The sequence below is a fragment of the Lynx rufus genome, unplaced genomic scaffold, assembly GCF_022079265.1.
Source record: "Lynx rufus isolate CCGP_SWC_20201006 ecotype Redwood Valley unplaced genomic scaffold, mLynRuf1.p SCAF_2, whole genome shotgun sequence".
Taxonomy (NCBI): domain Eukaryota; kingdom Metazoa; phylum Chordata; class Mammalia; order Carnivora; family Felidae; genus Lynx; species Lynx rufus.
The window spans coordinates 11,152,694-11,177,224 of NW_025814834.1; the positions used below are offsets into that span (position 1 = coordinate 11,152,694).

At 43.0% G+C, this 24,531-nt stretch overlaps 1 protein-coding gene across 3 annotated transcripts; it reads left to right on the forward strand.

The window, feature by feature from the left end:
• The first annotated feature begins 1,891 nt into the window (after window positions 1–1,891).
• Window positions 1,892–23,402, forward strand: SLC19A3 (solute carrier family 19 member 3). 3 transcript variants are annotated; one of them, XM_047084109.1, is made up of 7 exons: window positions 1,893–1,992; window positions 8,441–8,640; window positions 14,638–14,789; window positions 16,796–17,621; window positions 19,448–19,640; window positions 21,323–21,464; window positions 22,310–23,402. In XM_047084109.1, the coding sequence occupies exons 3-7, from the start codon at window positions 14,640–14,642 to the stop codon at window positions 22,484–22,486; spliced, it is 1,488 nt and encodes a 495-aa protein (XP_046940065.1). In that variant the 5' UTR covers window positions 1,893–1,992; window positions 8,441–8,640; window positions 14,638–14,639; the 3' UTR covers window positions 22,487–23,402. The 3 variants fall into 3 exon arrangements, with proteins under 3 accessions (XP_046940064.1, XP_046940065.1, XP_046940067.1); XM_047084108.1 differs by lacking the exon at window positions 8,441–8,640 and having other exon boundaries at window positions 1,892–1,992; XM_047084111.1 differs by lacking the exons at window positions 1,893–1,992; window positions 8,441–8,640 and adding an exon at window positions 4,704–4,781.
• Window positions 23,403–24,531: the final 1,129 nt, after the last annotated feature.

Genomic DNA, 24,531 nt, shown 5'->3' on the forward strand with positions numbered 1-24,531 from the left:
CTTTGCCTTCCAAAAGTTCATATCTGAGAGAAAGAGCGCGCACGCAAGAGAGAGTTCATTACCAAACAGCATCCCATGTCAGGTTTCTTCGGTCGCCTTTTCTCCACTCCTGTGTCAACTTTTTGTGAATATCATTGCCGCCATGATGTTGAGTACCAACATGAGAGACTCTCCACTCATTTTCTGGGTAAGATGACCAAGTGAGAAGTTGACACTGTCTATGGGGTTTTTCCCTTGGATCCCAGTGGCATTTGACACAACTGAGCACCTGATCCTCCCTAATAAACTTTCCTCTCCCAGGTTTTCATCCTCTTCCCAGTAACTCCTTTACATCTTCTATATGTGCTTGTCCAACACGCACACCCTAGTGCTCAGACCCTAGCCCTCTCCTGCATCATTCTACATCCTTATAGCTACTCTGTCTTTTTTTTCTTTTCTTTTCCAGCACACCAAACTTTCTAAAATACCATAAGATTCAGGAATTTCTCCTGTTTACCTTGTGCTGTCCTCCCTACCTCACCCCATGCACAACTGAAATGTACGTTCTACAAAGCAAAGATTTCTCATTCTCTGGCTGACTATCTCAAGCACCTAGAACAGCATCCGGCGTATAATATATACTCAACAAACAGCTTCTTCGTGAAGAAATGATTTTTTTAACTCTTTTGGTATGGAAAATGCCAAACATAAACAGAAGTGGTGAACAGTACAATAAATTCCTAAGAACCACCACCCAAGTCAACAGTTATCAACATGGCCAGTCTCTTATCGCCTATGACCTCACCCATACCCCTCCCACCACTGGATAATACAGAACCAAATCTGGGCCTCAGCTCACCTAATCAGCAAATATGTTTATGTCCCTTCAAATGAATGAATTCTTCATCGTCTCTCTGTGACTTAGACTATGGCCAAGGGCTATCAGAGAAACACAGAGGTAAACCCAAGGTCCAAAATGAGGTCTTCTCTTGGCAAGAGGTAGGGAGGAAATTATGACACCCTCGACCTTTAAGAAAATTCCAGGGTTCTCTGGTAGGGCCTGGCAGTCAATGTACAAGGGCACTCTGTTGCACAACGAGCAGGGTACTCCCATCCCCAAGGTGTATCTTGGTAACTTATAAATCGATTTTCCGCAAATCATAGAAGGGTGAGAATAGAAAAATCCAAGCCAGCAGGACAGTGACCCAGAACGCCTGGAGGACTTTTAATCAATTTCATTTCCAGTCGTAGTCCTTAAAATCAAACAGTATTAATCTTTGGGGGGGTTTTCCATTTCTACCAAAAGATAACAAAAACATTTTCTTTTCCATTTTAATCAACGAAAACTTCATATTGCTTTTTAAAACAACCTCCGCTTAACAAAAACTACTTAATATTTGAACTATTTGTTCAAATTCTCAAAGGGCAAGAACACCACGCCATCTCACAACCTTGAAAAATAAAGCAAAATAAAAGAGCACCGTGATTATAAACATTAGCTCTGGAGCCGGGATGCCCAGACAAAAATCCAGACGTCTCCGTTTACTATTCCCACTGCCTTCTGCCTCGCTTTCTTCATCTGTAGAATGGGCTTCCTAGCTGTTCTTCTCTCACAAGATTTGGGGAAACGTAAATGGATTTATAGGCAAGGATCTATCTGTAAATAGATCCACACTGTACTCAGTTCACCCTGCTTTATCACACTGATGTATCAGGATAATACTTTTATTGTTATAAAAGTTGCTCTTTTGGGGTACAGAGGGTAGCAGGTATGAGCTGGCCCTCAGACCTCAGACCTCAGATTTACTTCTCAGAGTTTCCTCTTATAATTAGCATATGCAAAACGTGGGGCGGGGCCTCGGGGCTTCGTGTGTGGCAGGCTCCCTCCCCCGCCCCTACCTTCAGCTCCTGGCCGGACCCAAAGGGACGGCCTCCCGGCCGAAGGGGGCCCTTCCCGGGGGCTCGTTCTCCCGGGATGTGAGAGATTTGGCGAGCAACAGCCCCCTCCTATAGGTAAGACTGCCTGTGCGGGAGGCGAGTTCCTGGCCCAAACACCATCACCCCTAGGTTGCAGCGCTCCCCTTCTCCCCGGTTGCGGCCGCGCGGGCGGGACGCGTCCCCGCGCTGCAGCTGGCGGGTTGGGACTCGCCCGGATTCCCGGGCGCGCCCCGGGCTGCCTCGTGCTGCGCGGCCCCTGCGCTCTCCTGCCAACTCGGTGCTGAAGGCTCGCCCAAGTGGGTCTGGCGAGAATCTCACTTTCAGCCATCTGCAAAACAGACTAAGACTACGACTCTGGGAAAGGGCCAGCATCCCCCATGGTTACACCCGCGTGCACAGATTTTCACCGAAAAGAAACTTCAGCGCAGAATTCTAAATCCCAATCCAAGAAGGGAGACAGGGCTCCCGGTGAGGGAAGCAGCAGCCGGGAACTTTGAAGGGCAGAGCCCTCTCCGCCCCCCCCCCCCCCCCCCCCGCCCTCTACTGAGACTACCTTAATTGAAATTAAAGGAAAACACAACCGTACCTTACAATGATATTTCTGGAAAGGAGGCCTTATTCATGAAAGAACATGCACAGCAATTAGTTGGCAAGTCAGTGTTGCTGCCTTAAATGTGCAAAAGGCTTGTGGTTGTGGCGTGGGTGCTTAACGTGTGCAAGGGGTGAAGGAAATGTTTTCTGGAAGTACTCACCAAGCCTGGAACACGTTTGTATCTCCTAAGGCAGAAAGGGGTGTTTTCAGTAAGGTACATCTTTTAAATAGACCCAAACATAACAAACTTCCAAATGTGTCTTCGTAGTAGCTGAAAAGGGCAAAAATACCGAGTTTGCTCAGTCATTGTTGGCCAGAGATCGTCAGTGGTTTCTCAAGGTTGGGTAATGGTGAATCCAATTCAAGGAGAAATATTCAAATGAATTGAGGTGAAGTTATTTACTGTGTACCTTTTCTGAAGTCACTCTCCCTGAACTATGAGTGCCAAGCTGTGTTCATTCTGGTTGAATTTGCTCTGTGGCTTGCCGGAGGCAGATGGGAAGGAAGCTTTATTGAGCAACTAATGTGTGCGGAGAACCAGATTGAGCAGTTCCTGAGACAGCAGTGGGAGGTGGGTGTGGTTATCCACATTTTAAGAGCCGACTTGAGGGAGGTTATAAGTACATGCCACAAACAGGGGTGGGGTTAGGAGAGGAGGGAGGGGGAGGTGGAACTTGAGCTTCAGACTCCAAAGTCATGCGCTTGTCGCTGAACCACACCGGCCACCAAACCTGGAGAGAGAGAGGAATGAAAAAGAGAAGCCTAAAGCTGGGAAGGTCTGCAGTGAGAGGTCAAAACATTAAATACTATATTCAGTAATTAACAACTATTAGCAAATCATTTAGATGCAGAGGAATAAATTGGATAGGCTGGAGATAATGATGAATGGTAATAAGAATGAAAAGATAATTTTTGGAAAAGGATAATTTTTGTTAAAAGTTTTATTAATTCATAAATAAGGAAACTGGTAATACTGTTACCGCCAGATCAAAGAAAAACCCGAAGAATGGGTATATTTATAGATTGGTAATATTGAGAGGTAAAACCAGTTTTCCATGGGGGTGGGAGCAGAGGTCTGTCTCTTCATTGGATAGAATTCATTTGCGTGTCTGTAGTCAAGAATTATTTCATATTAGGGGTGCCTGGGTGGCTCAGTCGGTTAAGCTTAAGCGGCTGACATCAGCTCAGGTCGTGATCTCACAGTTTGTGAGTTCGAGCCCTGCGTCAGGCTCTGTGCTGACAGCTCGGAGCCTGGAGCCTGCTTCAGATTCTCTGTCTCCCTCTGTCTCTGCCTCTCTCCTGCTCATGCTCTGTCTCTCTCTGTCTCTCAAAAATGAATGCAAGTTAAAAAAAGTAAACAAAAATTTTTTTTCATATTGGTATTGGTTACTACAGTTTATATAGTTGAAAAATAGCTCAAACTATGCATAGTCTTTCCTTGCAGCACAATTTTTTCCCTAGCCGGGTCCACACAGCTAGCTACCCACACGTGTTGGGCTAGTTGCCCACACGGCATTTCAGTGGCCAGACATGGTCAGTTGACTTGCCATGTAAGCCGTCTGCCAGTTTTATCCCTCCAGCTACACCTGATTCTAGATTGATCTAACCGCAGACAAACAGAGAAGAAACAGCCTGGAGAGGCCTGAGTAATTCATCAGCAGATGTTTCACGCATTTGCAAAACAGAATGACACCATATAGGACAAAATGGAATCTGAAGCCTGTCTCTTAAAGATCACTTGTATCTACTCTTGCCATGTTTTGACCAAAAGCAGAACCATTCTGGTCTGCATATTGAATCTATGGGCCTAATTCACACCTTTTGAAGCTGTGTGGGCTGCTTAATTTCAGCAAAGATGCCCTAGTGTTTGTTTTTGTTATGGTTTTTTTTTGGGGGGGGTGGGGATACATAAAGGATTATGAGTGGCTGAGAGTAGAGAGTACTGCTTCTTGGTTTTCTGAGGGTCTGAGTCACTTAATACAAAACTTTAGAGACACTAAATTAGACTATTTTTTTCTCTTTTTGTCTTTTTTAATTTTTATTTCGTAACGTTTATTTATTCTTGACAGAAAGAGACAGAGCGTGAGTGGGGCAAGGGCAGAGAGAGAGAGAGAGGGAGACAGAATCCGAAGCAGGCTCCAGGCTCCGAGCTGTCGGCACAGACGCGGGGCTCAAACTCGCCATCTGTGAGATCATGACCTGAGCCAAAGTTGGACGCTTAACTGACTGAGCCTCTCAGGTGCCCCTAGACTATTTTAGTACTAACCTTCAGGTGAGTGTTTTTGATATGTTTAACTCCCTGTCTGTGTCTCACAAAGATCGGTTTCTCCTTTTTCTTTTTTTTTTTTTTTTCTGATGAGATTCCAAAAGAGGATGTCTGCGGAAGAGGGTGGGTTCTAGTGTCTCAAGAAGGGGGTGGGCTTTGGTGTTTAAATCCATTGCTCTTGACAGCTCAGTCCTGAAGGACTCTAGACTCCCGGAGGGGTGGGGGGGCATTGCGACTAGGACTCCCAGCAGGGGACGTCAGGAAGGAGCTGCAGCCGAATCTGAAGGCAGGAAACTGGATTCAGTTCTGGAAAGAAATAAACTCAGGACACAAAAGGAGCAGGTAACTCTGATTCCCTCTGTTTTATTTTGAAGCGTATCCTATGGAGCCAGACTTACAAAGTTTGTGGTCTGTCCTAGTTTTGATTTGTGGGCACTGTTTTCCATTCCAAATTTTCTAGGACAGACCCAATTTGAAAGATGCTGTTCTGTTTTCCAATTGTCCCTGGTAGAATTTGGAAAAACCTTAGCGCTTACAACAATAAGCAAAGTCCAGGGCTGGGGAGGGTCCCATGCAATGAAATGCTTTAAAAAACATTTTTTAAAATCTTTATTTATTTTTGAGAGAGAGACAGAGTGGGAGTAGGGGAGGAGCAGAGAGAGGGAGACACAGAATCCCAAGCAGCCTCCAGGCTCCGAGCTGTCAGCCCAGAAACCGGTTGGGCTCGACGTGGGGCTGGACGTGGTGCTCGAACCCACGAACCATGAGATCATGACCTGAGCCGAAGTCGGATGCTCAACCAACTGAGCCACCCAGGCGCCCCACAGTGAAATGCTTTTAAAGATTGGGGAGTGGGGAGGGGAAGTACGATGTATTTTTTTTTACTTGAAATATAATTTACATACAACATAAAATATGGATTTTAAGTTCGAATGTTTATAATTGTATACACCCATGTATCTGTATCTCATCAAGACATAGGATATTCCATCACTCCAGAAAGTTCCCTTGTGTTCTTGTGCTCTATTGCAATAAGTCCCTCCACTGTCTCCCCGCCCCCCCCCCCCCCCCCCAGGCAACCACTGATCCAGTATCTATCACTGTAAGTTACTTTTTGCTGGCTTTAGGACTTTACATACCTTAATGGAATCACAGTTTTGTGCCTGGATTCTTTGGCAGAGCATAACTTTTTAAATATTCACCAAGGTTTTGCAATAGCTCATTTCTTATGTTGCTGATTAAATCAGCATTCGTTGCCTAAATACACAATATTGTTTATTCCACCCCCATTCACCGTTTAGGAGACATTTCGGTTGCTTCCTGTGTTTTCACTATTGTGAGTATATGGAATTATTGTATAGATTTCCAAATGGTTTTGCAAAGAGTTGTTGGTGGCATTTTACTTTCCCACAAGCGATGTGTACGAATTCTGCTGCTCTAAATCTTTGCCAGCATTTGGTTTGCTAGTCCTTTTGTGCTTAGGCATTCTAGTGGTCGTAAAGTCTTCTCTGTAGTTTTCCTTTCCATTTTCCTCATGGTACCTCTTGATAAGGAGATACAGTTTTTTGATGAAATCCAGTTTATCAATTCATTTCTTGTAAGCTGAGTCCTTTATGTCATTTCAGTGATACATTTTCCAGCCTCTATGCCATAAAGACGTTTTCTTCTAGACAGCACTCTGTGGTTTCTAGAGCTGATTATGTCAAATCAGTTTTTGTGTATGGAGTGAAGTAGAGGTCAGGGAAATGCATTTTAAATAAGATGAAGCCTAAAATACAGTAGGGCGAAACTGACCTCCGATCCTGATTTTCAACAGAGGAACAGTAATTAAGCAATTCCCTGGAATCATTTCCCCATACTCTTCCAGCATCAACTTGCCTGGATTGGAGCATGCTGTGGCTCCTTGACTTATTTGGACGTTTCGCTCAAAGTTATATTCTCTTCTTTAGTAAGTAAGTAGTAAGCAGATCGAAAGGCGTAACTTCAGGATGTTGTTCTACTCTGTTGTCCGTGAAAAGGATACATTTCAGTTTTCAGTAATCAGACTTTGGCTTTGCTTCTGACTGGTGAGGGGCTTGGGCCAGCAGTGTTGAAGACCTGAAAGATGGGTTTTTGGAAGGTGTAACAAATGCCTCCCAAACTCTGTTTTTAAAAAGGCTTTGGAGCCTGGGGAGTGAAACTGTTTGCAAATGGCATCTCTCTGGACCAGCTGCCCAAGTCTTGGCATTTAGAGGTTGTAAGATTCATGGTCATTTTAAATGACCAGTCTGGTGCTCTGTTGTTTGAAAGTGGTGTTTTGACTGCAGTAAACATTCTGGAGAATAATGTGACAATGAGGCCAGCCCATTTTCAGATGCTAGTTGACTTGTCAGGTATCCTCTCTGAGATGACTAGAATGTTTAATAGGGAGTACTGGGCAGGAATTCGGTGGAGGCTGGGAATTCTGGATAGTTTTCTCCTTAGTTGTTGGCACCTCAGTTAATTCTGGCAATATCTTCAAAACAAGCATGAAGGAGGATTTGATAAAATGATGCCTTTCCACTGACCAAGTCCCTGACACTCCAGGCGCTCTGTTATAAGAAACCTTTGGGAAACGGGGTTTGGAAAAGATCTTTACTTGGACTAGGTCATCTTGTCCCTGCATCAGGGAGCTCACAGCTCTGAAAGCTTTGGCTGTGGGAGGAGAATTCCATCTTCACGAAGTGGGTGGTGGAATCGGATCACCTGGAATCCCCCTAGCTAAGAAGTCTACCCAGTCCACTCCCCAAGGAGCCAGGAAGCCCACCAGCATGGGCCAGTGTCTGCGGTTCTTGCTTTTTAATAGTTGCCTGTTCTACGCAAATGGAAATATACACTCAGAAATATTTGCGGCCACAAAGTTTTTACAGCTATACTTACAGGTGCACACGCATAGCCTATCGTTTAGGAAACAGGACACTGACAGGGCTTGCAGTTTGGATAAAGTCCACATTGGCCTGGACCCAATGGGGTCCCCCATGGCATAGATAAACAATACGTGACCACTTTTGTGTGCACAAATATGGAAATGGTTTCGTTCACACAGTGAGTCGATAAGTTAACTAACTGAAGGAAATACAGCAGAGTGGATGGCTGTAGACTTCAGCAAGCAGAAAATGTGAGTGCTACGTTTACCTTGCGACCCGATCCAAATGGGATCCTGGCAACCGTAAAATCAAGTTTCCTTTTCGCCCTACCATAGAATGATAATGACGAGTATCATTCTTTTGCAGCCAATATAAGAAAGTTGGGAATTTCAGGGGCGATATTATAAATCAAAGAACACTTGAGATTATTGGTAAAGCTATGCACGTTCGTATGGAAAAGCCAGTTGGAAAGATTTAAGGCTGTGGTTAAAGAACAGTAAGAGTGGGGAAAGGTCAATAATGTGGTAACGATTGGAATGAAAGAGAAGACAAAAACATGAACGCTGATATCAGGAGACTGGAAACACGTAAGAAGCTGCATAAAAAGACATTGTTCCGAGGCAGATGAAAACAAAACTAGTGAGAAGTCGCCCCAGCCCAACCTGATCATAGCTGAAACACAAGTAAACCTTAAAGTTTTTAGGAGATGGAGAAAAGTCTCTGAGCACCTTAAAACAAAGTTGGTTTAGATACCCTAACAAAGGGATTCTCATTCTGAAGGCTACAGCATCCCACATACCCTGAAGAAAGGGAGGTGGCCGGAAAACCATGAGATCTTCCAGAACCGGACCCCACGTAGCACCTGAGAGAAGAGACTGCAGACCTGGCTGAAGGGTCCCTGGTGGACGTTAATGAAAAATAATCACTGTTTTCTTGCCACCAAAAAGAGAAAGGAGCATGTCGCTTCCAGAATAAGCTAGGTGGGTCTCTTCCCAATGCAGAAGTGTGGCCTCCAGAGCTCAGGCAAGGTCACAGGTGCTGGCTGATAACCCCAACAGTGCACGTGACCATTTACTACTGGGGCCCACGTGATGTGATGCAATTGCGGAGGTGGTGCAGTTGGTTGGAAGTAAGTGCTCTCTAGTCCACTGGGCAGGGAGAACGCTGGCACCCTGCAGTGGGGGGTGGGGGGGAGCCGTAGCTGGGGGTGAAGCCGAATTGCATGCTCAGCGCTCGCCTCTTCCAGCGGCTGCTGCTAGTGAGAGCTCCCCCTCTGAAGCGCTTTCCCACACGGCCCCGCCAACCAGGGTAAGTTCGGTGGTTGACTCAGCTACGGCTCCAAGTTTCCTCCAGAAGGAGCAGCTGATGCATTGAGCCTCTCTTGTTATTTCTGGCATTTTCACTCTAGATTTCAAGCCACGATCGTCCGATAAGCTGACTTTTGTTTTGGAGAATGTCCTTGTATTGTATTTTCTTTCAACCACCTGCCAAAATAATGTTCTTGGGCCTTTAAAAAAAAAATAGTAATGGAGCCTATGAGTAATATGCGAGAATTATGACTGCAGGAGCAACTTTTAGAAGGATTATCTTAAGCACAGAAAGGGGAAAGGTCGACATCTTGCTTTCAGAGGCATCAAGTCCGAAAATCAATACAATTCACGACCTTGAGTTGGAGTCAGTGAAATGAAGGAAAGTTTAGAGTGTTCTCTAGGGGCAAGATAATATTACAGGGTCAAAATTAATTATCAGTGGAAAAGTAGCAAAAGGACAGTCTTTTCCATGATGGTGCGTTGCTGTGGAGGCTGAGTGCTTTGGAGACAGAACACGTGTTCTATGATGTTAACAGGTATGCTTCTGAGGGACATGTGTAAATATTTAGTCCTATATTTTCTTCTGTAACTTCTTTTTTTTAAGTTTTTTTATGTTTATTTATTTTTGAGAGAGAATGAGTGTGTGTGAGCAGGACAGGGGCAGGGAGAGGGGGAGACAAGAGTATCTGAAGTGGGCCCTGCGCTGACAGCAGAGAGCTTGATGCGGGGCTCGAACTCATGAACCATAAGACCGTGACCTGAGCCGAAGTCAGACGCTTAACTGACTGAGCCAGTCCTGTGCAACTTCTAGCCCTATGACTGTGTCCCACAGAAAGATGTAATATAAGGTGTGATCATTTTTCTATGTTTATATGTTGATAACCCAAACGAAGCCCAGAAAAAAATAGGCTCACTCTGTGGTGCCCTTGGATTTTTAATATATTTTTCTGCAACATAAAAAAAAATAATTCTGTTTACAACTCACTGAATGTTCTTGACACCCACAATCTGAAAAACACTCTCCCAAAACAAACAAGGAATTGGAATCTTGAGGGTATGACCAGGCCTCTCCATGCAAGGGGTAAGATTACTGAACTTGGAATTGGAAAAAACAAGTACAGGCAAGTACAGGAAAAAAAGTCCAGGCTCTAATGTTCATTAAAGGTGAAAAGCTGCACAAACATGACTGCCTCTGGCCCTCAATTTTCTCGTCTATACAATGAGGACAATACCGTCTCCTCTATCTACCTCACAAAGTCTTCAAGGAAAAAATCAGACAATTTTCCAAATATAAAAAAGTATAGACTGTGTAATCTGATTATCACTATCATCGTCTTGGTGACAGAAAAGAGTAGCATCTCTTCAATAAGATAAAAATAAAAGGTAGTGATCAATACCTCCAGACTTTATGAGACCATTAGCCAGAGGTTTCTTCAAGAGGAGAGAATGATTTGGGCAGTACCTGGATTGTTGGGTTGGAAACCCAGGGGCCACATTGACAGTGACTCTGGGGACACCTGGCGAGGAAATGAGAGGAAAACGTCCAGGAGGTGAAAATGGTGCCGCAGAAGTAGGAGATGCCTACCCCTCCAAGTAGAGGGAAGATGTAAACGTGACACCAGCAGACCCGATCCTGAACTCAATCTTAACCTTTCTTAGCGGAGTGGCCATGAGCCATGAGGAGGCTCCATTCCCATGTCTGAGAAATTGGCGACATTTTAGAGACATATAAAAAATATGGAATTACAATTGATCCTCAAACAACATCAGGATGAGGGATGCCAATGCCCTGTGCGGTTGAAAATGCATGTAGTAAGCTTTTGACGTAATAAACATCCTAAACTTAACTACTACTAGCCTACTGTTGACTGGAAGCCTCACTGATAACAAAACAGTCGATTAACACCTATTTTGTATGTTATATGTATTATATACTCTATTCTTACAATCAAGTAAGCTAGAGAACAAAATCATAAGGAGGAGAAAATAGATTTACAGTACTGTACTGTACTTATCAAAAAAAAAATCCACCTGTAAGTGGACCCACGCAGTTCAAACGTGTTGTTCAAGGGTCAACTGTATAACCCATAATATGAAATATAATAAATTAGGGGCACCTGGGGGGGGTTCAGTCGGTTAACTGTCGACTTTGACTCAGGTTCAGGATCTCGCGGTTCACGGGTTCCAGCCCCGCATCAGGCTCTGTGCTGACAGCTCGGAGCCTGGAGCCTGCTTCTGATTCTGTGTCTCCTTCTCTCTCTGCTCCTCCCTGCTTGCACTCTCTCTCTCAAAAAATAAACACTTTTAAAAAGTTAAAAAAATATTAAATATAATAAATCTGTATTACATATATAATTATATGTGTATTTATTTCACATAATCATAGCTAATAATTATGATTTATATAACAAATACCTGCATATGATTATTGTGTTATATGAAAATCTAATAACTATAGATAAATACATATAATGTATATAATTAGGATCGTTCTAAGGATTAGAGACAATCATTAAATGTCTAATACAATGCTTGTGTCTCATACAATAACGGATACGATGCTTGGTGTAAAGCAGGAGGCCAGCGAACAATAGCTGATAGATTGTTGTCATCTTACCCGTGTGAGTTGCGGGCTTTTACATGAGGAAGAAAAAATAAATCAGTGCCTTCAGAAGGTGGGTGAAAGGTCATGCTGGGCTGGAGAATTTCAGATACCCCTCTGTGTGCTGTGATAACCGAAGGAGCCAGAACCTTGCTGTTGATTCAACGCTAGATACAGGCACTCCAGGGTCCCTGCTAGAAACGGATTTGGGCTGAATGGGACAGAATGGGCCCCAAACAGGGAGTGATGTGTGCACATGAAAGGGTTGGTGGGTCGAGGCAGACAGAGCGTGAGAGGCATATTCAAAACACCACGGTCGCCTCGGGATTTTTCCACCTGTCCTGGACTCTTCAGGCCCTAGAGAGCCAGAAAAGAATTTCGGGGTCTTATGTGTCTACATGTAGTTTTGCAAAAGCTCCCTGGACGGTTTCCATCCACTTCGCCCTCCACCCTGTTAAGATCCAAGGCCGTGGCGTGGAGCCAGTGTCCCTGGGGGGTTGAGTAACGGGCGAGTGGTCCTTGGGCCTCCTGTGTCAGAATCGCTGTGTGTATAAACACAGATTCCTGGGCCTCCATACCTACTGACCCACGCATTAGTGATAGAGTCCGGGAGTCCATATTTTTACCAAGCTCCCAGGCCATCTGATAAGCCAGTCAAGTTCACACAGTCCTTGTTAACAGACCAGCGTAGGAAAGGATTATGGAAAGAGGCTAGTGCTAGACAAAGAGAACTTGGGGTAGGGGAAGGTGAAAATACAGCCATTCGCTTCTGAGAAGTCTCCCAACGGGCAGTCACGATGGCTGTGGCCCTGAAGAATAGACACTAGGCCAGACATGGCCTTGGTAAGGGTCTGGGAGCTCCTGTTGCCATTAAACCAGGAAACTTGAACTCCTCTGCCCAGTCCTTCTTGGTTAATGGATACCTGCTATTGTTTGGTTAGATGCCTTCTATTTCCTCTGGCCAGAAACAGAGTTAGAACAGTTAAGAGTAAGAACAGTTAATAGAACAGTTAAGAGACGAAGGGGCAGGTAATCCAGAGGGCTCTTAACAGCCCAGGGAGCCCTGAGAGCACTGCTAGTTCTCTGAGATGCATGGAGAAGATGAAGGTGACGACTTGAAGTCAGTGGACAATCCATGGTCAACATAGATGGAGAGAATATTCTAGACGTGGAGTCCACAGTATCACCCCATTAAGACCACCCTTTGAAAGACGGGCAAGCCTCAAGAATTGCCGACCTCTGATAGACTTTTAGACTTTTCCACGAGAACATTACTTACAAAAAAAGAAGGCCCCAGCAGGTCTCTGGAGCTTCTAGCAACCACTCAGGAAGAGATAAATCCCAAGCACTGAGGGCCGAGGGCAGTCAAACCCAGTATGCTCTTGGCAAAATTTTCATGTTGTCAGCCTTGCTTGCAATTATGATCCCATCCAAATTCTGATTTCCATTGTCTCTGCGCTGCTTCATTGGGGGTTTTGTTGACATAAACAGACAGTGTTCCCCTCATTTAACTCCAGATAGGAACCATGCAGCGGTCTGAGGTCACCTTATGAAAAGATGGGGTGGGTGGCAGACCCATGGTGTGACCCAGTAGGCCCTCCCCACATCCCTCTTCCTCTTCCTGGATCCCTGGAATTTCACTCAATGACTTGCTCCTCTGGAGTGAGCATTACTTTCCTTCTCTTGGGTCCACTTTCAAACTACAATTGACCTGGGAAGCTCTATGTAGTAAGTCATAATCTTTAAGACAAATGTGTTCGTGAAAACACTTTCTCCCCTCACCGCAAGGGGAGGTTGTCAGTAGCTTACTAGTGAAATAGTTAAGCCCAGTGAAATAGGGCCACCAGAATGAGACAGAGTGGAGCAGGAGAAGGGACCCAGAGAGAAGTCAGGGAGATCTGCATTCAAATCTTGACCGTGTGGCTTGAAGCCAGTTGTAGGACACCCTGGATCTCCCATAGGCTCACCTGGGAATTTGGGGAAATAGTGTATATTTTACAGCTATTATTAGGACTTAATTAGATAACGTGCCGAAAAGCCTCATACTCACAGCAAGTTAGTTTCCTCCCTATAAATTATCTCAGAGAACTTAACCTCATCCAAGGCCACCAAAAATGTATATATTTTGTAAGTAAAGCTTGATCCAAAATAGGAAGGAATAAGAAGGAATTTTCCTATTGCAGATAATCCATTGGACTTTTTGTCTGAAATTTGAACTTCAGGCAATCTCATTTGTGGGTTAGGAACAAAGTATAAACCATTAATGAGCTGCCTGCCCCACTGAGGGGTGTAAAGCTGCAGACTGAGACAAGAAATGGACCCAGTCGTAATGAAAAGCAGAATAACAGTCTACAAAGCGATGCCTTTCATTCCCAACATAGAATTAGCATCAATCTGGAAAAGGGGGGAAACATGGAAAAATGGCCAGTTGGATCTGTACCTGGTTTAATTTTTTTTTAACTGAAGCATTATAAATTCTCAGATTGGAGACACCTAACAAAAGTATCTTGGGTGTCCGTTATGTGTCAAGCACAATACTAATCAAGGGATAGTGTAATAGAGAGATAAATGTGTGAATAAAGACGTGCCATTCGACGTGTTAAAGATTTCACGGTCACGGTGCAAAATATAGTGGGCAGATTCGTAGCAACTTGATCGACTAAATGGGTATTCAGTTACATTTGACCTCCGAAAGGTACTTCACCTACCACATGTACACCAGTAATTCACCAATCAATGTTTTACTTACTCTCGAACATTGATTAACCCATTGTTTACCATTTATTAGTAACTACTCGTTATCATGTTTGTGATGGAGAACACTAGGAAAGTGTGACCCTGTCCCAGCAATAGTGAGGACCAAGCCCGTTGACAAAGAAGGGTTTGACTGGCGCACCTAAGGAATATCTGAGAACACTTACTCGTCACTCACCTTTCCATTTCAACTGCAGACAGGTGAAATTTTATCCTTTCACGAAATGTTTAGCAGTCGGGTTTTCTTTATATCCAAGATAGCAAAAATAATTAAACATCAGCTAATTTTGGCTTTGTTTCCATTTGATCAGCAATGGGTTGTTTCAAAGCTTCACCGAGCCATTCCTGGATTTATCCCACCGTGATCCTGTGTTTATTTGGATTTTTCTCCATGATGAGACCCTCAGAACCCTTCTTAGTCCCGTATTTATCTGGACCAGATAAAAACCTGACCAGCTCAGAGGTAAATTGATACATATACATATCTTAATGTGGTTTAATTTTACAGCATTCGGACGGGACTTTGGGTTAGGGTTTCTTTCAACTTGAGACATTAACACACTGACCTCAGTGATCCTATTTTCATGGTATTTGTCATTTAATACAACTATTCAAACTACTCTTTCCTTCTCACACTTGCAATGTGTGTAATATGGGTAATAGCTATATGTGTAATAACTATCTTAATTCTTGTGGAGTCCTACCATTAGTTTCAACGCATGGTAACTTTCAGGTCTCAATGGAATCTGTTAAACAAATCCTAAAGTCAAGTCTCTGCCAGGCACAGGATTCAGTCCTAAGAAACTTTCAGGCTGCCGAGGTAGGAGCAGGATCTGGTAAAGAATTGCATCATTTCAGGGGCGCCTGGGTGGCGCAGTCGGTTAAGCGTCCGACTTCAGCCAGGTCACGATCTCGCGGTCCGTGAGTTCGAGCCCCGCGTCGGGCTCCGGGCTGATGGCTCGGAGCCTGGAGCCTGTTTCCGATTCTGTGTCTCCCTCTCTCTCTGCCCCTCCCCCGTTCATGCTCTGTCTCTCTCTGTCCCAAAAATAAATAAAACAAAACAAAAAAAAAAAAAAAAAAAACATTGAAGAAAAGAATTGCATCATTTCTGTAGGACACTTACTCAGTCTTGAAAAGCTATTAACCAGCAGGTGAGACATTAACAGCTTTATCTCCCAGTTTTAGCTTCCCCTGAAGACGGAATTCTCTTACGTAAAAGATTCACCTCCCTTTTTATAACAAGTGCAACAAGAAAATGCACTCACCCAATGGGAGCGCTACCGTGGGCTGGTTTTGTAAGCTCCAGCCATAGCCATGAGAAACACTGAAGGGTGGGCAACTCTGCCCAGAAGGCTAATTGATGCTAGTTATTTGGTGGTGAGGTGCGAAGGACAGGAAAGCAAACTTGTTGTGGGGTGATGTAATATCAGTTAGGGGCGACTCTGTTTCCAGTTTTGTCCAGATGGAAGCCTGTCAGGACTAAGACAAAACAAAGGACAAAGACAGGTCCAAAACCAGCCAATGAACTCGCTGGGGGCTGCTTCTGTGACCACTACAGACCAGTTAATGCACCCATGCTGAGAGGTGCCGCTCAGTCCCACTAGCCTTTCAAATCAGTGAACTGTTCCTCATCATTGACCTTGGGACCCATGGAGGTTGCTGTAGACAGCAGAGAGGCACAGGACAAAGGCTGGTGCGAATGAGTCTCTGACACACCCATCCTACCCCAAAGATCAACTCCTTTGGTCAGTCTTTCCTTTCTTTGAATGATCACTGAGGTCCCCTGCATTTCGGACGATAGCCGTGTGATGCCCACATCAAATTGAGGCCAGAATTGAGCAAGCAGAGATCAACCAGTAGCATTGGGAGAGAAGAGGGTTAAGGAGCCCAGCAAATTTGGCACCGAATTTTCTGTGCATTACTTGTTCCCACTTTGTAATTCTGCAAGGTTATTGAGTCTTTGCTGTCTTCAGACAGTATCCTCATCAGACTGTGGATTTTTATGACACGGTGATGGATCAAATAAACGTAAAGGTTGTCCGATTCTTCTAACATTGGGGCTGCTTTGTCTAACGTTAAAACCTTTGAACAGGAAGGGGACAGTATATTTTAAGAGCCTGAAAACCCCAGAAGTGTCTGTTGAATGATTGTTAACTAATTTAACTCAAATGTACGTACTATTTAAATTTTAAGAGTTCGGATTCCACATGAAGCAAATATATTCTGTTGGGATTCGCATAAACTGATAAACTGGTTCGGTTTTAGAGAAGGGGGAGGAGCTGTCTTTTCCTCGAAAATCAGTTTTCTGTCGTGCTCTTCGCTAACACGAAGACTATGCTATCCGACCGGACGCAGAATTTGATAGTGGGCGAGCCACCTATACTATAGCAATGTACTACCTAAAAAGGTTTCTATCTCTTTCACCTCCTGGCGCTTCGTGGTCACGTGATCCATCTTTCAACCTCACAGATCACAAATGAGATCCTTCCCATCTGGACATACTCTTACCTGGCACTGCTGCTCCCGGTGTTCATCGCCACCGACTACGTCCGCTACAAGCCAGTCATTATCCTGCAGGGGATCAGCTTCGTCGTCACCTGGCTGCTGCTTTTGTTTGGCCAGGGAGTGAGGGCCATGCAGGTTGTAGAGTTCTTCTATGGGATGGTCACCGCCACCGAGGTGGCCTACTATGCCTACATTTACAGCGTGGTCAGCCCGGAGCACTACCAGAAAGTGAGCGGCTACTGCAGGAGCGTCACCCTGGTGGCCTACACGGCGGCCTCGGTGCTGGCCCAGCTCCTGGTATCCCTGGCCAGCCTATCGTACTTTCACCTCAACGTCATATCCTTGGCCTCTGTCTGTGTGGCCCTTCTTTTCGCCCTGTTCCTACCAATGCCTGAGAAGAGCATGTTTTTTCATGTACAGCCCGGCAAAGAAGTACAAAAGCCACCAAACAACACCGCAGTGTTAGATGAAACTTACAAGATTCCCACACCAGGTGGCGAAGAGAAACCCACTTCAGAAATACCCACCATTTCAGGGACCCTGGAGGGTCGGCGGGTGAGCAATCCGGTGCCAAGAAATGTCACCTTGAGAGTTTTTGTGCAGTGGTTCCAAGATTTGAAGGGATGCTACTCCTCACATCATCTTTTTTACTGGTCCCTGTGGTGGGCCTTTTCCACAGCAGGTTTTAACCAAATTTTGAACTATGTTCAAATCCTGTGGGATTACAAGGCACCATCCCAAAATTCTTTCATCTATAATGGGGCAGTAGAAGCTGTTGCAACCTTTGGAGGTAAGTAAACATTGATTTATCTTCCTTTGATGGGCTACCCCCATTGAGTTTATGTCTCCAGTTGCTAAACTCAACTCCACGGTGGTTCTGTTCAGAAAGCATATTAATCTTCTCTCTCTCTCTCTTTTTCTTTTCTTTTCTTTTTTTTTTTTTTGGAATGGAAAGTACAGGAGATAAAAAGAAAAAGAAGACCATGACACTTTTATTTAATGTGAGAGTTACAATGGATAACTCGAGAGCTCAGGATTAGGCACCAAATGATTAAATTCTAGCCAAATTCCTAAGATTCCATTTCATCCTCAGGAAAGTGCTAATAACGCCCCTTGTTCTTCCAGGATTGTTTTTAATATCCAAAAGAAAATACTCACCGTGTATATAAGTGAGTAGATTTTATTATTTTAGAAAATGGATGAAACTCTTACGACTTCCGGATTACCAGGGAAAGAGTTTTGTTAATAAAGGATTTGATTTAGCTCATGCTCACCTTTAGCAGCTTTAGGTTCTACACCAGATAGCTCCAAAAGTAACTTTCTTAAGAGATCTAAATGAGAAGTGGGATATATGTGAGAGTCAGGATTCTAATGTCAGAAGGAAATCTGCCTTTGAAGTTTACAATAAATATTTATATCCTGGTAAATGAGAACTTAAATTCAACTGAGACTTTAAAGATATTTTCTAGGAAGTAAGAGATTTCCACACCCTGACATTTACAAAAAATGTCAGAAAACTCATGGAGTGTCTGTTCTCTTATTGTCTCTCCTTTGGGAGGCCTCATCTTAATTCCTGCAAATCAGGACTGCACTGGAATTGGTTTATTGAAATTATTTCCCCAATGTTCCAAATTCAGGGCGAAAAAATAATTTTATTTCTTTGTAGCACTGGTTCTTTCCTGGATCACATGTGGAAAGGGAATTAATCAAACGTTAGTCATTTGAAAATAAATACCTTTCATTTTGTTAAAGAGAACTATAAAGACTAACCCTGATTACTGTCAATTATTCAATCTCTTCTTTTTAAGTTTATTTTTTATTTCTTTGTTTTGAGAGAGAGAGCATGCTCAAGTATGAGTGGGGGTCAGGGCAGAGAGAGAGAGAGAGAGAGAGAGAATCCCAAATGGACTCCATGCTCAGCACAGTGCCCGAATCGCAGAACCCCAACACAAGACTCAAGCCCACGAACCGTGAGACCATGACCTGAGCCAAAATCAAAAGTCAGACACTCAACCAACTGAGCCACCCAGGTGCCCTAGTTACTCAATCTCTTAAACCCCATAAGTCAATATCGAGTTCACCCAAATGAGGCCAGATCTCAAAGACACTGAGATGGAGCCTAAAGGACTAAGATTACTAATAAAGACCGAAAGGTTCTACTCAGTGCAACACATCTGTTACCCATTGAAAAAATTTACGGTAAAAAGACAATAAAGAAAGGCAAGTGTGGATGGGCTAGGTGTACTATCTAAGCAGCTGTCTCATTCTTCTCTATCCCTGCCCTTCACCTGTTGTAGTCACTGACTGGTTTGTGTGCTGCGTACCCCAGTCTGCTGTGGTAAAGAAACTTTCTGGCCCCTCTGCAGGGTGCAGTTCATGGCATGTAGCAGATACGAATTGAAACTGATTGGAAGAATAGGAGGTAAAGGGAGAAGCCAGAAGAAAGCATGGTTGAGAAAGAGATAAATCCACATTCAGGTGGATCACACTATTTTTGTGAAAGCCATATATTCATCTTGTAGATTTCCCTATGACCTGGATTTTTGAAGGGAGCATGTTGACATATCCTGTGTGTAAAGTCATTGTGTTGGATCTCCCTTAATGTTTCTTTTCCAGGGGCCGTGGCTGCCTTTGCCGTGGGCTTTGTGAAAGTCAACTGGGATCTCCTGGGAGAGTTGGCTCTAGCGATCTTCTCCATCATTAGTGCAGGCTCTCTGTTTCTCATGCATTACACAACCAACATCTGGGTATGCTATGCTGGCTATTTAATATTCAAGTCCAGCTATATGCTTCTTATAACCATAGCAGCGTAAGTATTACCAGCCATGTCTCTCCACACCTAAACCCACGCCATATTCTCCCTTCTGTTGCATTTCGAGAGTTTCTTTCAGAATTTCAGAAGGATTTTAATCGATTGCAGTATTAAATGTTGATTACATATTAAATTGGACACAATTAAGCCGTGTTTTCATTTAACTGTTTGCCCTCTGAATGTTGCTAAGGTCAGTCATCAGAGAAAAAACAAAGTTGTGTGGGTTCATAAACCAAAAGCAATGATGCACTGTCAGGTCGTGATTTTTATTGCAAGCCATTTGCCCTCACGGGGTATGGTGCAACCTGATTTTGAATGATCACACGTAGATTTCATGACCGATTTCATTGGTTTATGTAATTGTAGGCATATGCTTTTGTGTGAAGTAAAATATACTCAGAAAGTTATAAAAAGTTGTATTTTGAAAGAAGTAGATGCAACAATTATAAGAAACTGTATATCCCAGAAATCTTTTTTTTTTTTAACAGTGAAAAATGTTTTGTTATGTATATAGAAGTGCAAATAAAGCCGACTGTAGGAAATAAGCTTTGGTATTAACCAAAGAGATAAGAAACATTTAAATTTCAAGTCACAGGAAAGAGGTAGAGCCAAAAGCTGTATTAAGTTTTGGTTTTTAATGTGTGAAAAATATTTGATAAGCAATTGATGAAACACGGAAATATAAGCACCATGGGAAAAGATCATGGAACAAAAGAAAGAAAGTTTGTTGGCAGGTTTACTTTTTTCATGGAAATATGTCAGTTTAATGAATCAAGTTTCTTTTTTTAACGTGAGGGCGTTGTTAAGGTAGGATTACATTACTTCTTTTCATTTTAAGGATATTCAGAACCCAAAGCCTTTCACCTTTGTTCCAAGGGAGAGCGCTCGAGAACATACATCTGCCACTCATTCATGAGTTGTAAGATACAGAATCTATCAAATTATCAAAAATTCATTACAGATTCACTCAGCTGCATAGCCAGGCATGATCTGATCTTCCAGTGAATAAATAATTCACCTGCAAAAATTTGAAACTGTGAATACAATTGACAATAAAAAGAATAACGCTCCAAACGATTCCGTAGATTGGGCGGTGCTTACATTTTCACAAAAATTCGCTGCGAAAAGGTATCAAAAATCAGATAGCATCGAATATTCTCAGGTTATGAGTGAGACCTGAGAACATTTAGGTTTCATTTCTGGAAGCATTAAATTGGAGAGGAGGAATCTTGTCCTGTTTCCTTCAACTGTATTTTAATTCGGCCTTCAACTGTATTCTTTACTTCCCTTTCTTTGCTCTGCCCCTTTGTCGAAGCTGGAGGAGATTTAAATTTTTTTTTTTCAACGTTTATTTATTTTTGGGACAGAGAGAGACAGAGCATGAACGGGGGAGGGGCAGAGAGAGAGGGAGACACAGAATGGGAAACAGGCTCCAGGCTCTGAGCCATCAGCCCAGAGCCTGACGCGGGGCTCGAACTCTCAGACTGCGAGATCGTGACCTGGCTGAAGTCGGACGCTTAACCGACTGCGCCACCCAGGCGCCCCAGAAACTGGAGGAGATTTAGACAAAAAGTGCGGGTAACAAGTCACCACATTTATCTTCAGTTTCTGTCTTTTAAAGGTAAGAATCCCACGTGTACTTTGTTTCCAAAAAAATGTAATTCAACGTTTAATGATAGATTTCAGATTGCAGTTAATCTGAGTGTGGAGCGCTATGCCCTGGTGTTTGGAATGAACACCTTCGTGGCCCTGGTGATCCAGACCATTATGACAGTGACCGTAGTAGATCAGAAAGGACTCAACCTGCCTATCAGCATTCAGGTAAGCTGCAGGATTGCTGTTTCCTACTCGGGTAGTTGCAGGGAGTGTAGAATTACCAGGTAATCGCAAAGGGTTTTCGTCAACCTCACCACTGCCAAGCCTTCGTTTCTTGCATTGCTTAGCTAAATGCTTAAGTCAGCAATTTCCTTTTCCCTGCTCCCCTGAGGTACTTGAAATCAGCCCAGTCTCGCATTTTACGTATGGATCTGGAAAAGGCAGGGATAAGGCATGTAAGAAGTAACCTCATTATCTAAAATTCATCCTTGGGGACATTACATATGGCGTTGCACTGTCCTGCAAACATACACACGTATCAGTGGGATTTAGTGGGGTTTTTTCACTATTGGTGATGTCAGCTGGCGTTTGAACCCAAGCAACCTTGGCTCCAGAACCCGCATTCTTAGTTACTGCGTTTCTTTTTTTTTTTTTTTTAATTTTTTAAAAGTTGATTTATTTTTGAAAGAGAGCGAGCATGAGCGGGGGAGGGGCAGAGAGAGAGAGAGGGAGACACAGAATCCGAAGCAGGCTCCAGGCTCCCAGCTGTCAGCACAGAGCCCGATGTGGGGCTCGAACCCACAAACCGTGAGATCGTGACCTGAGCTGAAGCCGGACATTTAACAGACTGAGCTACCCAGGTACCCCTAGTTACTGCATTTCTTACACTTTCATACTTGATTCTTCTAAGATAGAAGAAAGTATTGTGCAAATCTAATTGACTCATATTAAGATCCTGGGTCTTAGTTATCTCATAATGCAAGCAAATCAACAGCACCACTATGTGTTATCAATAATAGACACAGTCATATTTTGTGTGTGTCTAATTAATTCTACTTGTTTTTCTCTAGTTTCTAGTTTATGGGAGTTATTTTGCAGTTATTGCTGGCATTTTTCTAATGAGAAGCATATACATCATCTGCTCAACCAAGTTCCAAGAGCAGCTGCGGGGCTCTGCTACGTGTCAGAATCCAGCTGAGCCCCACCCAGACGGACCCAGGAATGTCAACATGGAAACCAAGCTCTAACCTCATGGCAACCACTACCTCCACTGAGAAAGGACCCGCCTGGTCACAAAGCCACCGAGTGACACAAAATGACACACTTCCTAAGTCTGGATTTCAAGGAACCTTTTCAAAACCCCAACAAAACATCGGTTTTAGACCCGATGTCTATGTGCCCAGCTGGATGCATTCAACAGGTCCCGTCACCTCAGTCAAACAGTCCGTGCTGGGGACCCCAGGGAGTAGCAAGGACTGGGAAATTCTGGTTCTGATTACTCTTTAGGACATGCAAATGGCATGGAAACAAACCACGAGAAACTCCAGCCGTTCTGGAGTTGATGTTCCCGACTCCAGAGCAGAAATACTAACTAGATTCACCTTGTTGCTTGGCTCACATCTTTGTTTTATCTTGCTGAAACTGGCAAGAGAGGGGACATTTTTTGTCACATGGCCATTTTCCTTCTTCTTCTATTCAGTATATTTCTATATAGCATGCAGTTCTCTGAGAGAATTTCAAGGTTTGGTCCCATTTCTGAGGATCCCTCTTCAATCCTGATAACATGGCATTATTCACAAGCTAAAATTTGGTAATATCACCATTTAATTCGGTCATGATTATTTTTCGCTTTGTGTTCTGCTGAGCTTTGTTGTTAAAAATCTACCTCAGGAATAGCTCCAGACGTTCCTGGATATCCACAGAATGACATTCAAGTCAATTCCTCGTGACCATAGGGGAGACAACGAGCTTTCTCCCTACCATGACCCCAGACAGGTGTTTTAATGCTGTGTCCGTGTGATCTCTGTGTAAAACAGAGAAACTTAACTAGAAATTTCTAGGACTTTTTAAGTATTTTTAAGTAAGAAAATACTAATAGGGTGGGGGAAACGCCTAATTTTTAAAGGGCAGCGCTTGTGCCAAATAAAATAATGTGGGCAAAAATATTAAAGAGTCTTTCTAATTTTTGGATGAATTGTGCTGAGAATCATCTGTGCTTGTCCTTTGCAACTTCAATAGAAGACAGATTGAGCAGTCTGCCATGGAAATATAGAATGCCGATTCAAGATTTGTGTTTCAGATATCCTTTTCTCCAAATTCTAAAATCCAATCACTGGACTGAAAATAAAACTCAGCCCCAAAGCCAACATTTACTTACTAGGGAAAAGTAATGATGTTGCTACTTCTATCAAAACCAACGAAAGGATGACCACTATTATTCTTCCTATTTAATTGATTGGACTAGTGGTATAAACCAACACAGTTAGACAAGCAAAAAAATGAGAAGTGAAAAAGTGTACTAGAGGAGGCAAAATTATCATTATTCCAGAGACCACAAGCATACACCCAGAAGACTCAACTAAAAACTAAGATCACAGTATAGAAAGTAAATATATAGCCATCAACGGCCTTCGTGGTACAACAACCATTTAGAAGATGCGTGGGACTTACAGACCTGAGTTATGGTAGGACAAAAATAATACAACAATAATTATATTGAATCTATTTAGTAATTTAATAAATGTGTAAGGCATATATGAATATGCCTGGCAAACACTTCTGAAGATTACAAAATAACACCTAAACATATAGAAAGGCCTATCTTGTCCTTGGTTAGGAAGAAAAATTATATAAAGACATCATGCTTTCTAAATAAGTTCATAAGTTAAATCCTATACCAGAGGAAAAAATACATGTTTTTTTTTTCAGAACTCGTAAGGGTGATGCTACATTTTATTTGGAAACCTAACAAAGAAGAACCAAGAAAATGCTTTGTCAAGGGAAAATGAGATTAAATTATTTGCAGAGAATAACATGCTACACTAAACTCTTAACTACAATAACATGCAACATAAAGAGACAGTCCACTGGAATAGAGTAGAAAGTTCTGATTTAGTCCCTAGTTTATATGGGATTTTAGACTATGATAAAGATACCATCTTATACAAAGGAAGAAAAAATGGAATATTTAATAGGATTGGCAGAATTTTTTTCAAAGAAAAACTAAATTAGGTGCAAAAGTGATCAAATAACTTTATCAATATGCAATATATATACTAGTACACAGATATAA